At 43.2% G+C, this 13995-nt stretch overlaps 1 protein-coding gene across 2 annotated transcripts in view; it reads left to right on the top strand.

Annotated features, from left to right (window-relative positions):
- MLLT3 (MLLT3 super elongation complex subunit) overlaps nt 1-13995 on the top strand; it is a 218135-nt gene that overhangs the window by 116958 nt on the left and 87182 nt on the right. For both annotated transcript variants that reach the window (XM_074953456.1, XM_074953458.1), the window contains exon 3: nt 12808-12890. In XM_074953456.1, the coding sequence (XP_074809557.1) occupies nt 12808-12890 (83 nt within the window). The remainder of the gene's footprint in view (nt 1-12807; nt 12891-13995) is intronic.

Raw genomic sequence — 13995 nt, 5'->3', positions numbered from 1 at the left:
CAGAAAATTTCTGATTATTTTTTTAACTCTTCCAAAATTCAGTAGCGTTATCATGCTTTGAGTTGTGCTTTCATGTAATAAGACAGTCACAATTTAAAAAAAATCTATTATCCCACATTTGCAATATAGTAGTAACTGAGATACTGGAGTGATTTCCTATGGTAAGTATAGAGAAGAATGAAATATTTCAGATTTCACTCTTTGGATGGATGTTGACTTTTTAATGGTGATCAATGTATTTTGCATAATTAATTACACCAGAGTAAAGATTTCAGGGCAGTTACTGTTATAACAATCTCTGACTTCATTTGCTGATATCTTCTCAAAGAATTCCTCTTTGGGGCTGAAAATTCTACGCCTGTTATGTGCTCATAGGTGAACTTGTGTGCATTAAATTTGAGGAAAAGCCCTTAGTTCCTTTTCTGGTTTAAGGAAAAGTTGTACAAGTTGTTATTTTCTTACATTCCAAATGAGATTGTAGGCACTTGTTGTTTGGATTGGGTTATGATAAGAACCTGTAACTAGTTCTCAACTAGGAGTGTGTGCTTTATGCTTGAAAAACTTTGCATTTCATCTCACTTGATTGAATAAAGCTCAGGGTGATTTTTGAATATTTCCTACTGAATACGTGTAATGGAAAATTTTAAGTCATAAAGTATGTAATTCAGTATAGAGGCACTGCATATGTGTACAGGTGCACACTTCTCAAAACCAGGCTAAGGCAGCAATCTGAATTCTTCTAACTGCTTCCTTTCCACCAGGATCCTCTATCTAGCTCTCCAGCCTCTTATTTCCCTGGTCCTTTTCCCCCTTGGTGTTTTTTATTTTATTTTAAATATATAATCCTTAGATCAAGTTTCCCAAACTTCTCAAATCTAGATTATAAATTCTTTAGTTTATGGACTCCCACTAGTTCTTCGTACAGCCCATCGCACAACAGGGCCCTATATTGGTTGGGTCTATTTCACATATTGCACAGGTATAGTTTTCCTTGTTTTTTAATTAACTGGATAGCTTATAATATAACTGGATATGTTAATCTCTATACTTTAAATATATGCCAGAAAATAAATGAGATAATGTGCTGTTTAGCAGTGTTAACTTCGTCATAGAAACAGTTTCCTGTTTTTTATATGACTGCACTGCTCTAATATCCTGCAGAAGTTGTTGTTGTTGTTGTTGGTTGTTTTTTTAAAAAAATATAATTATGCCACAATACAGTGGTTTTCCCCCTGTCCCATGTCCACTCATGCCAGACCTCCACAAACTTCCCACTGTGTTTGCCCTTTTGGTCTGTATTTGCTAATTGTTCTTTCCTGTCATGTTATGTCTATTTGTTTTCCTTTGGAGCTTTTCTTTTCTGTTTTTTTTTCTTTTTTGGTCATTCTTGTTTTTGGTGGCTTTCCAAGTTCCTGCCATTCCCAGATAATTCCACATTCCCATTCTCCCACTCTCCAGAATGTTCTAGGTACAGTTTGAGCATTGATCAGGCTAAACTGTATGTGCACTTGCAGGAGAGCTGAGTACTGTGGGAAACAAACTCTGAAAAACAAAATGAGAAGCTTGTGCCCACAGACTGCTGGCTGAGCCTGTATACAGGATCTGCTCCTGCCAGCAGCTATATTAATGGCTTCCACAGGAGCAGGGCGGGAAATAGGGTGGCTTTCAAGGAGCTCACTTGCAACATTAGTGTCCCTGTACGTGTAGAGTCATGCAACTTTCCTTGCTCTGTTCCTTTGTTCAACAGCTCACGCACTCTCCAGCCCTCTTCCTTCCCCAGTATAATTCTCCTTGACATTAACGTCAATCCTCCAGGTTGGAGAGAGACAGAAATAACATCTTGTGATGGAATATGTGTTTGTAAACCCATCACCCTAAGTTTCAATGAAACCTGTAAGTGTAGCCGATTTTGTTTTCAGAGCTGTAACATGAAATGTTGACAAGTTACTATTCTTCTTCAAGCACCTGCCCCTCTGTGTGTCCCACTATACAGATTCATACAATCCATGTGCCTGACCCTGGAGAGTTCTTGAAAACAGTGTCTGTTGGTCTGCTCCTATGAGCTTGTTCCCCTCATGCTCTGTACCAAACGTGCAAAAGGGCTGGGCTGGCCAACCTCCTCTTCAGTTCCTGTTTATCACAGCATAGCCTGAGTTGGAACCTCCAGTGTCCGGAGATTCTCCTTTCTCTTCAGCCTTCTTATCTTCAAACCTGTAAATATTTCACAATTGGTTAGTTTTATCTAAATTATTTAAAATTCCTAGATTTTTAAGGATAAATTACCTCAGCAGGACAAGGCTTAATTTCAGGCCTTTATTGATGAAGGCAAGCTGGTGGCCAGAACTTCACTGCAATCTGAGGTCATTACATACTACATTGAGCTCAGTGGCCATTGTCATGCACTGGGAATCATGGCCACATTCTTTAGGAGTTTCCCAGGGAGGTCCAGAACACCATAGCGGGACTTGCTCTTTGACAAGACCAACCTTTTCAATGAAAAGACTGAGTCTTTGCTCTCAATAAAAGACTCTGCTCTCTGACTACATATACACCAGCCCCTAAGAGGAAATACCACAAACATGCCTACAAAGCAAGGCCTATGCCTCAACCATTTTACCATCAGCAATCCTATGAACTGCTTCGCAAAAGACAGAGGGTGCAAAAGTCAAAATACCTTAACCTTCCACATAAACCCAATCTCATTCTCTAGGAAAGAGGCACTTTGGATTGGATACTCAGGAGTTGTGAAGCACTGTTAATGCTATTTCCACCCAAACCTCTGTACTCTGGTGGCCATTTAGCACTCTTCCCACAACTGAAGAGAAATAACAACAGACAAGTGCATGCTGGATATCATCCATACTGGCTATCCCACTGAGTTTCTCTCCCTATCTCCTCCAAAAACCCCATCCCAGTCACCATTCAGAGGCCATTCTCACAAGGAGAGTCTCCTCCAGGAGGTAGAATCTCTCCTCCACTGGGGAGTGAGTGTGGGTGCCTATTCAGCATGAAGGGAAAAGTGTTCTATTTGAAATATTTCCTAGTTCCCCAAAAGAAGGAAGGGTGGAAACCCATTTTTGGCCTGTGATGACTTGTTTTTATTCACAAACTAAAATTCCTATGGTTACACTGGCATTGCTAATACTATCCCTGGAAAAGAAAGTTCACAGCTCTCGATATGAAAGATGTGTATTTTCACATGGACATTCACCCTCCCCACTGAAAATTCCTCAGGTTTATGGTGGTCCGTGGCCACTATCAGTACTTCCATTTGGTCTAGTAATTGTACTTTGATCTTCACCAAAGAGTTTCTAGTAGGAGCAGGAAAGTTCAAATGGAGCAGCTCCACTTTCTTCAGATATTTAGGCAATTGGTTTCTTGTTGGCAGGCTATGTTTAAAAGCCCTTGCATTAACCATGTCCCTGCTTCATCTTCTATCATACCTAGGAGTCTGTGTGAATATGGAAAAGTCTATCTTCACCCCAAGACAAACTATCGCATTTATAGGAGCTACTCTAGACTCAGTCAGGGTGAAGGCTTATCACCTGATCAACAGATTTCATGCCACATGCAATCTGATACACCAATTCCTATGTACCAAGTAAACCCAACATGAACACAGTTGCCAACTTTCACATGGTAAATAAGCACCCCGACTTTCACAATAAGTCAAAAATCAAACTAATCCCATTTCAAAACAAGGCCAAAACAAGCCAATCCCTAAGAACCCCAAAACTCTATGTGACTAGATTTCCACCGGCGTGCAGTCTGGGATTGTGGTGGGCCCGCTGTGCACCCCTTACTCTCTCCCTCTCCTTCCCCTGCTTGTCCCCCTTTGCCCCTGCTTGCCGGGAGCTGATTTTAAAAAAAATAGTAACAAGCTGCTACAAGCCAAAAACTAGCCAACAAGCAACTCACAAGCCAATTAAGCCAAAAACAAGCCCAATTTCTGTGGTTTTTTTTTCCCATGGGTTTGGCATGTCTGAGCATGAACGGTGACAGTTCCCACCAGAATGGTGCCTCACTAATTTGGTGGAAATATCTTGGATTAGTCTGTGTGGGTGTTCCACCTCCCACACTCGACAAGGCAGTAATTACGGATGCCTCCCTGCTAGTCCGGGGAGCCCACATAGACAATCACATGATGATTCAAGACAAGCCCTTGAATGCCCCAAGAGACCAGAATGCATGTAAATCTTCTGGAACTTCCGCCTGTCCTTGAACGTTGCCTTCCTCATTGCTATCACCTCAGCCAGAAGAGTAGGTGAACTTGGGGCCCTAAAGGCTGATCTACCGTACACAATATTTCATAAGGACAAATATCTCTACAACTACACCGAAAATTTATTCCTAAAATAGCTGTGGAATTTCATATAAACCAGTCAGTTCACTTACTTGTATTTTTTTTCCGAAGACCCATGGCTCTAGCGAGGAGAGAAGACTTCATTCCTTCAATGTGCGATGAGCATTGGCATTTTACCTATAAAGAACAAAACTGATCAAACAGGCATTTGGATTGTTCGTTGCCATAGTAGAATGAGTCTAAAGTCAAGCTGTCCCATCTCAGAGTGTCTCTAAGTGGATATCTGGCTGTATCTTACTCCATCAATTCACACAGCTTCCTCCCTCATATGGGGTAAGGACAGAAGTGGCCTTACTGGCATTAGGTATTCTTTCTTAACAGTTGCAGGGCAGCTACGTGGAATTCCATCCACACATTTTTGAGACATTAGCCGTGGTCCAGGACTCCTCCACTGCCCTTTGGGGCAGTAGTTCAACAAATAGCTATACCATCTGCATCCTTGCAACCCCCTCCCCTCTGAGTGCCGCTTGTCTGTCAGTCACAGTGGAATATACATAGGGACAGGGGTGCTGGAAAATTTGTATAGGGTGGGTGCTGAGAGCCATTGAACAAAACTGTAAACACTCCATACGATGGAATTCATTTCAAGCCAGGGGGCGCAGCAGCACTCTTAGTTCCAGAATCTATGCAAAGGGACTAGCAATCGAAAAAGAATGGGAAGTTATTTACCTTATTGCCAATGGAGTTTGTTGAAGTGTGTGGTCCCTATCTATATTCCACTACCTGCCCTCCTCCTCCCTTGCTTCAGATCTTGGCAAGATTTGCGGTAGAGGGGGAACCGAAGAGGTGATTGGTCTGCTCCTCCCTTATATCCTTGGTGCCGAGCAGGAGGAGAGCAGAGGTGCAGGCATGGACCAATGGACACAGCTTGCAAGATCATTCCAGTATCAGGTGTGTGGAGCACATGCACACCCACATTGGAATACAGATAGGGACAACAGATCTCGAAGAACTCCAGTTACAGTAAGATAAGTATCTTCCCTTTCAGGACTGCTAACTGCTTTGTAAATCTAAGAAAATAAATATCTGAGGGGAAGAAAGAGGAAAATATTTATACTGAAGGTATTTCCTGGACCACTTAGCTGCACAAGAAGAAGCTGACATGGCATATATGAGAAATGAGACCTCCGTGCATTTCACTTAATGGGAGCTTGAGACTTCAGTGCCAGCCAGTCTATTCTCATACATGAAATGTTTCTATATTGCATCATTTCCATTTGGGTAAATCTTACTGCTTAACCTCTCCCTCTTCTTGTAAATGGTTTTCAGTCTTCTGTCTCCACAACTGCATGGTCAAAGCTCATTAGAGTATTACAAGTAAAACCCAGTGGCGCTGGAACATTTTTAATAGTGGGGGGTGCTGAAAGCCAGCCCACTAACCCCCTCCCCCCCCCGAGCTGAAGCTTTCAGCACCCCCACTATTAAAAATGTTCCAGCGCCACTGGATTTGACTTGTAGCACTCTAATGAGCCAGCAGCCAGGACCCTGGGTGCACAGGGCTAGCAGCCTGGAGTCTGGGGGTGCTGCAGCACCTCTCACACCCCTAGTTCCTGTGCCTGTGGTAAAACCTCTCTCCTAGCCTGACTTTCCAGGGGCAGGGAGGAGGAGTAGGGCTCATGTAACCTGCATTCAGGAGGTGTCAGTATGTATTATTTTAACAAGTGAATGCCCTTAACTAAGACTATTGTGTTTAAATTTTCGAAAGCTTCTTCAGCATGTAAAAGTTCTTGGTTTTAAAAGAGAACACTCGTATGCTGTTAATACTATGTGTAATGTGGAATACTGTCTTTGGCTGTTTTTCAAATAAGTGGCTGAGTTTGACGCTTAAAAAGATCCCTATGTCTGAAACTCCCCTCTTTGTTTTGCTCTATCTTCGGGTATGTCTGAGCTACGAAATTGGGTCGAATTTATAGAAGTCGGTTTTGTAGAAAGCGTTTTTATACAGTCGATTGTGTGTCCCTACACACATGCTCTAAGTGCATGTAGTCGGCGGAGTGTCCACAGTACTGAGGCAACCGTCGACTTCCGGAGCGTTGCACTGTGGGTAGCTATCCCACAGTTCCCGCAGTCTCTGCCGCCCATTTGAATTCTGGGTAGAAATCCCAGTGCCTGATGGGGCTAAAACATTGTTGCTGGTGGTTCTGGGTACATATCATCAGGTCCCCCTTCCCTTCCTCCTTCCGTGAAAGCAAGGGCAGACAATCGTTTTGCACCTTTTTTCTTGACTTACCTGTGCAGACGCCATACCACAGCAAGCATGGAGCCCGCTCAGCTAACCGTCACCGTATGTCTCCTGGGTGCTGGCAGACGCGGTACTGCATTGCTACACAGCAGCAGTTTATTGCCTTTTGGCAGCAGACAGTGCAGTATGACTGGTAGTCGTCGTCGACGTAGTCCTGGGTGCTCTTTTAACCGACCTTGATGAGGTCGGGGCGCCTGGGCAAACATGGGAGTGACTCAGCCAGGTCATTTCCCTTTTAAGTTTCGTCTCATGGCGATTGAGTCCTACCGGCAGTGCACTGTCTTTTAATCAGCAGCCAGCAGAAGATGATGGCCAACAGTCATACTGCACTGTCTTCTGCCGAGCACCCAGGAGATGACAATGGCTAGCGGTCGTACTGCACAGTCTGCTGCCAGCAAGATGTATAAAGATAGATGAAGTGGCTCAAAACAAGAAATAGACCAGATTCGTTTTGTATTCATTTTCTCCTCCCTCCTTCCGTGAAATCAACGGCCTGCTAAACCCAGTTTTGAGTTCTACCCTTGAAGTTTTGAGCTCTATCCTTGAGGGGGCCATTCAGTTTCTTGCAAAGCCACCCCCTTTGTTGATTTTAATTCCCTGTAAGCCATGTCGTCAGTCACCCCTCCCTCCATCAGGGCAATGGCAGACAATCGTTCCGCGCCTTTTTGCCATGCAGACGCCATAGCACGGCACACATGGAGCCTGCTCAGATCACTTTGGCAATTGGGAGCACATTAAACACCACATGCATTATCCAGCAGTATATGCAGCACCAGATCCTGCCAAAGCGAAACCGGGCGAGTAGGCGACATCAGCGTAGTGATGAGAGTGATGAGGACATGGACACAGACTTCTCTCAAAGCATGAGCCCTGGCAGTGTGGGCATCATGGTGCTAATGGGGCAGGTTCATGCGGTGGAACGCTGATTCTGGGCCCGGGAAACAAGCACAGACTGGTGGGACCGCATAGTGTTGCAGGTCTGGGATGATTCCCAATGGCTGCGAAACTTTCACATGCATAAGGGCACTTTCCTGGAACTTTGTGACTTGCTTTCCCCTGCCTTGAGGCGCAATAATACCAAGATGAGAGCAGCCCTCACAGTTGAGAGGCGAGTGGCAATAGCCCTGTGGAAGCTTGCAACACCAGGCAGCTACCGGTCAGTCGGGAATCAATTTGGAGGGGGCAAATCTACTGTGGGGGCTGCTGTGATGCAAGTAGCCAACGCAATCAAAGATCTGCTGATATCAAGGGTAGTGACCCTGGGAAATGTGCAGGTCAAAGTGAATGGCTTTGCTGCAATGGGATTCCCTAACTGTGGTGGGGCCATAGACGGAACCCATATCCCTATCTTGGCACCGGAGCACCAAGCCGGCGAGTACATAAACCGCAAGGGGTACTTTTCAATAGTGCTGCAAGCACTGGTGGATCAAAAGGGACATTTCACCAGCATCAACGTGGGATGGCCGGGAAAGGTACATGACGCTTGCATCTTCAGGAACTCTGGTCTGTTTCAAAAGCTGCAGGAAGGGACTTTCTTCCCAGACCAGAAAATAACCGTTGGGGATGTTGAAATGCCTATAGTTATCCTTGGGGACCCAGCCTACCCCTTAATGCCATGGCTCATGAAGCCATACACAGGCAGCCTGGACAGTAGTCAGGAGCTGTTCAACTACAGGCTGAGCAAGTGCAGAATGGTGGTAGAATGTGCATTTGGATGTTTAAAAGCGCGCCGGCGCAGTTTACTGACTCGGTTAGACCTCATCGAAACCAATATTCCCATTGTTGTTACTCCTTGCTGTGCGCTCCACAGTATCTGTGAGAGTAAGGGGGAGACATTTATGGCGGGGTGGGAGATTGAGGCAAATCGCCTGGCTGCTGGTTACGCACAGCCAGACACCAGGGTGGTTAGAAGAGCACAGGAGGGCGCGGTGTGCATCAGAGAAGCTTTGAAAACCAGTTTGACTGGCCAGGCTACAGTGTGAAAGTTCTGTTTGTTTCTCCTTAATGAAACCCCCCTGCCCCTTGGTTCACTCTACTTCCCTGTAAGCTAACCACCCTCACCTTCTCCCTTTGATCACCACTTGCAGAGGGAATAAAGTCATTGTTGCTTCACGTTCATGCATTCTTTATTAATTTATCACACAAATAGGGGGATAACTACCAAGGTAGCCCAGGAGGGGTGGTGGAGGAGAGAAGCACCAGGGGGGTGGTGGAGGAGGGAAGGACAAGTCCACACAGCACTTTAAAACTTACTGAATGCCAGCCTTCTGTTGCTTGGGCAATCCTCTGGGTGGAGTGGCTGGGTGGCCAGAGGGCCCCCCCACCGCGTTCTTGGGCTTCTGGGTGAGGAGGCTATGGAACTTGGGGAGGAGGGAGGTTGGTTACACAGGGGCTGTAGCAGCGGTCTGTGGTCCAGCTGCCTTTCCTGCAGCTCAGCCATACGCTGGAGCATATTAGTTTGATCCTCCAGCAGCCTCAGCATTGAATCCTGTCTCCTCTCATCACGCTGCCGCCACCTTTCAGCTTCAGCCCTCTCTTCAGCCCGCCACCTCTCCTCCCAGTCATTTTGTGCTTTCCTGCACTCTGACATTGTCTGCCTCCACGCATTTGTCTGTGCTCTGTCAGTGTGGGAGGACAGCATGAGCTCAGAGAACATTTCATCGCGAGTGCGTTTTTTTTCGCCTTCTAACCTTCGCTAGCCTCTGGGAAGGAGAAGATACTGTGATCCTTGAAACACATGCAGCTGGTGGAGGAAAAAAAAGGGACAGTGGTATTTAAAAAGACACATTTTCTAGAACAATGGGTACACTCTTTCACGGTAAACCTTGCTGTTAACATTACATACATAGCACATGTGCTTTCGTTCCAAGGTTGCATTTTGCCTCCCCCCCCCCCCCAGTGCGTGGCTCGCCGCTTTCCCACGCTGGCCAAACAGGAAATGAGATTCAAAAGTTCGCAGGCCTTTTCCTGTCTACCTGGCCAGTGCATCTGAGTTGAGAGTGCTGTCCAGAGTGGTCACAGTGGAGCACTCTGGGATAGCTCACGGAGGCCAATACCTTCTAATTGTGTCCACAGTACCCCAAATTCGACCCAGCAAGGCTGATTTCAGCGCTAATCCCCTTGTCGGGGGTGGAGTAAGGAAATCGATTTTAAGAGCCCTTTAAGTCGAAAAAAAGGGCTTCGTCGTGTGGACGGGTGCAGGGTTAAATCGATTTAATGCTGCTAAATTTGACCTCAACTCCTAGTGTAGACCAGGGCTTACTTAACCCTCTCCTTCAAACCCCTTCTTAAAATGCACTTCTTTCAAGAGACTTTCATGAGCTGTAATTTCTCCTCTTTCCTGCCAAGAAAATGGAAAGACATTTTAAATAATGATTGGAGGGGAAAAAAAGAACATGTAACTAACATAGCACATACGAAACATTAGAGTGTGTTCATGCTGCTTTTCCTGCCACCCTTTCCTACATCCTTGATATATGTGATGTAAACTACATGTCAGTGCAGCAGCCTGTCACCATGGGGAAGTGGTGGTGCACAGAATCTTCCTCGCTTCTGCACAAAGTCTGGTCCAAGGGCTGCACAGGGCTAACAGCGCTATAGCCATCCCAAAGGGGAGGGCCAGAAGGAGGAACTATGGCCCTATCCCCCTCGGCACAAAGCTTGCCTGGCCGCAGCGGGGGGAACAGACCTACTATACTTACTTTAGCATGTAGTAGCAGCCACGCTCACTGTGGAAGCTGGAGAGTTATGGCAGGTTCTGTAGCACCTGAATACCTGCTAGCACCTTAAATGTATGGTATTACCTTGTCTCTATGGATTGTAATTAATTTGGGGCAGGCAACTTGTCTCTCTCTGATATGTCTGTAAAGTGCACTGTGCACTGTTGTTGGTTTTTATTAGTAGTACATACAGCATCTGTGGTAAAAATGTTTCCTTTTCACATATATAGCAGGGTCTGTTATAAACTATGGCTTATGAGCCACATGTGGCTCTTTTACCATTAAAGTGTGGCCCGCAGAGCTCCCTCTTCCCCCTCATTCTCCACCTACCAGACTGGGTCAGGGGAGTTCGGGACCTCTGCCTTGTGGTGGAGTAAGGGCTTCTGCCCAGCGAGGAGTTTCTCGGGGCTTCTGCCCTGCAGGGCACACCTACCAGGGCTCGGGGTTTCAACAGGAGCAGAGTTGAAGCCCTGAGCCCTGGAAGGTACCTCTCATGGGGCTGAAGCCTCAAGCCCGAGCAGGAATGCCCTGGCTCTCAAACTTTTGAAGATTGTCATGTGGAAGGTCAGAAAGTTTGGCCACCCTGGTATATAAGGTTATTCACTTCATATAATATACCTTTTACAATGCAACCTCCTAGCAATACCAAATGAGCTCTTATAGTGCAGCAGATACTAACTTATCTGGGGAATTACTATACACAGGTTCAATCTGTCAGCTAACACTGATATAACAAGACCAGATGGTCCAGAGAAGTCATGAGTTCACATTAGTTCCACCAGTCATCCACAGAGGTTTTGGCAATCTCCTATCATGTCACTGAGATGATAGCATACAGGACATTAGCTTGTACAAACATTGAAGTAATATTAAGGAACTAGCTTAACACCTCTGAAGAGTTAAGGTTTCCCTAGCTCTCTCAGCTTAGTGTGATCTTGTATCATGTCATTTACTCTGCAATGCTTTAGCACAGCTAAACAGGGGGAAGAAGAGGGCTGGGTTCTGAATCTCCTGACCTTTTTGAAAAGGTCAGGGCTAGAGTTTGACTTGAGTTGAGAGTTTTGGTCCCAAGGCTCATGTCTAAAGCTGCTGGAATTGCACACAACTAAAAGTACATTACTACATCGACAATATAGGGGGAAATGTTATCTCGGTATACTGGCGTTGTAAATCTTATCCTTTTATAGAAGTCCTCACCCTACAGTGTACAGTTTGTATGTACTGCTCTAATACCGTAACATAATTCACCATTCCTGAGACTACCAAAGCCTACTGTGTGCCAGAATACCATGGCTTTTCAGCATGTGGCAGATTTTGGTTTAACTGGGATACAGTAATACACAAATTATCAGAGAGAGTTGCTCTATGATCTTTGAAAGGATGTTTCACAAACTCCACCATGGTGGATTGATTTAAATCAAGGCAATTTAATTAATGATTTAAATAAACTGTTTTAATCAACTTTCCATTTGTACTTCACTTATTTTTTAAAGAAAGGTGCATTCTCATTTGTCAATATAGCTATTTTAAAGCAATTATAGAGCTTAATATATTTAGATACTTATTAACTGTACATCTAAATGTTTTAGAAAAATGGTGAATGATATACTGCTTATTTACTAGATAATTAATATTTTGCTCATGATTTGTGTCAAACTATATTAGGATGATAATTGGAATTTAGTTAAACATAAACAGTATATAGCATATATTTTTAGTAATCAAAACAATCTTAAATGTTTTGGATACATAAATTTCAATGTTTTTCCATGAGCTGGAGAATAATTTTGCATGGTGGATGGAGTCATATTCATAATTTGAGAACTGAGCTAATCAGAGCTCATGTAGGGAAAAGCTATAAAATAGGAGTCTGAGACCACCCTGATGGGCTCAGTGGATGATCCTGGTGAGATACATGATAGTGTATCCTGGAATCAGAGGCTGGATCCCGATGCCTTTGGTGACTTTGCCAGTCTCTTACACCCAGAAGCACAGCCTTTGGGTCCTCCATTGTATCAAGCCCTTAACACAGTTCATGACCTATTGTGCCATATTTATAAAACTTGATCTCAAAACTTACTAACTCTTTCTTTATATAGGAAAGCAAACTTTAACTTGAAGTTTTTGATAAGAGGCTCATGGATTCAACATATTTATTTTTCGTTAAATGTTTTAAGAGGTGACAATATGTTTAGGCCTTAACATATTTTGAATTGAATTCAGTTTTAATTTTAAATACATTTTTCTTTTTAGAAATAACCTATTATAATTTACATTACAAAATAAAAAATCTGATTTAAATACAAAAAACAATCAATTCTTATGCACCCTGAACTCAGCAGAGGGAAATAAAAAACAAAAGAAAACTGTGACCAACTCTGTACCTACATGTCTAAATGAAATGCTCATTCTAATTTTGCCATTGTCTGTAAACTACTAATGACCCTTGTTATTAAACAGATCTTCTTCTTTTTTTGTTTCAGTGTGTAAAGATCCACCTTACAAAGTTGAAGAATCTGGGTATGCTGGTTTCATTTTGCCAATTGAGGTTTACTTCAAAAACAAGGTATGTAATCTGATACTGTTTCACTTTCTGCAAAAAAAATTAATATGCAAATTATTTGATTCACAAATCACAAAAAACTTGTTAAATACCATCATAAAAACTTACTACAAGCTCTAAAAATTATGGCTAATTTGAATGACAGAATAGGGTTAGCACAGTGATTTGTGCAGACTGCTCTGTGAAAGTAGGATTACCTGAGAAAAACTGAGAAGGATAACTAGCCTTTGTCAGAAATTGACCGGTTTTTTAGGAAGTTTTTAAAATGATATTTGACCTTAAAAAAAGAAGCCGATTTTGATGCTTTTTTTACAATGGTCCCATTGTTCTAATTAATATTGCCAATTTGTGTCATTAGTTTACTTTTTGGTCTTTCAAAAGGAACCTTTTTATACCATATCCCCTCTGGAAAATTTTTTTAGTGTAATGTGAATATTGATACTTTTGAACTCAACATTACCAGGGGGCACAGTTAAAAATAGAGTTTTTGCCATTCCACAAAGATTTCAGTATTGTGGTTTCTCCCAGTATAATTTCAGATAGATACGTTGTTTTCTGAAGGTATTTAAGGTAGTTAACATTAAGATTTTAATTAAATACATGAAAGGGACCCTATAACTAATAACTTTTCAGATAAAAAAGAATAGGATGGGGGGGGGGGGTTGGAATGGAGAGGAAGAATCAAAGTTCCATAGCTTCTTGAATTTAGTGTAAAGTATCACAGTATTTCAAGTTGCATACGTATGACCGTTCAATGTGGTTTGGTGGAGCTGCTGTTGTAAATGAAACACACAAACAGTATTTGTAGCTTATCTTGTAATACCAAATTCACCAAAATGTAGTTTGACATACTGGCTTGAAACAGAAACACACATTTATATATTTTGGGTACATCTCTATGTTTTTAGAATTTTAAATAAGACTAGTGCACTAAAAAAACCCTTGCGTAGCCAAAGTATTCATTGAAACCTGCTCACTTAAAATGTGGTTTAGATAAGTGCAATGCTTTTAAGTAGGCACTACAATGTTCTGTTCTTTTCCACGGAAAGTTCTGCAAAGTTACAGTACGTGATTTTTTTCTGCTCATCCTATTTTAGGATTTGCTCAG

This window comes from Natator depressus, chromosome 5 (assembly GCF_965152275.1).
Source record: "Natator depressus isolate rNatDep1 chromosome 5, rNatDep2.hap1, whole genome shotgun sequence".
In the NCBI taxonomy this organism is placed as follows: Eukaryota; Metazoa; Chordata; order Testudines; family Cheloniidae; genus Natator; species Natator depressus.
The sequence above is the reverse complement of the archived record's forward strand: the minus strand, read 5'-3'. Positions and strand labels throughout refer to the sequence as shown.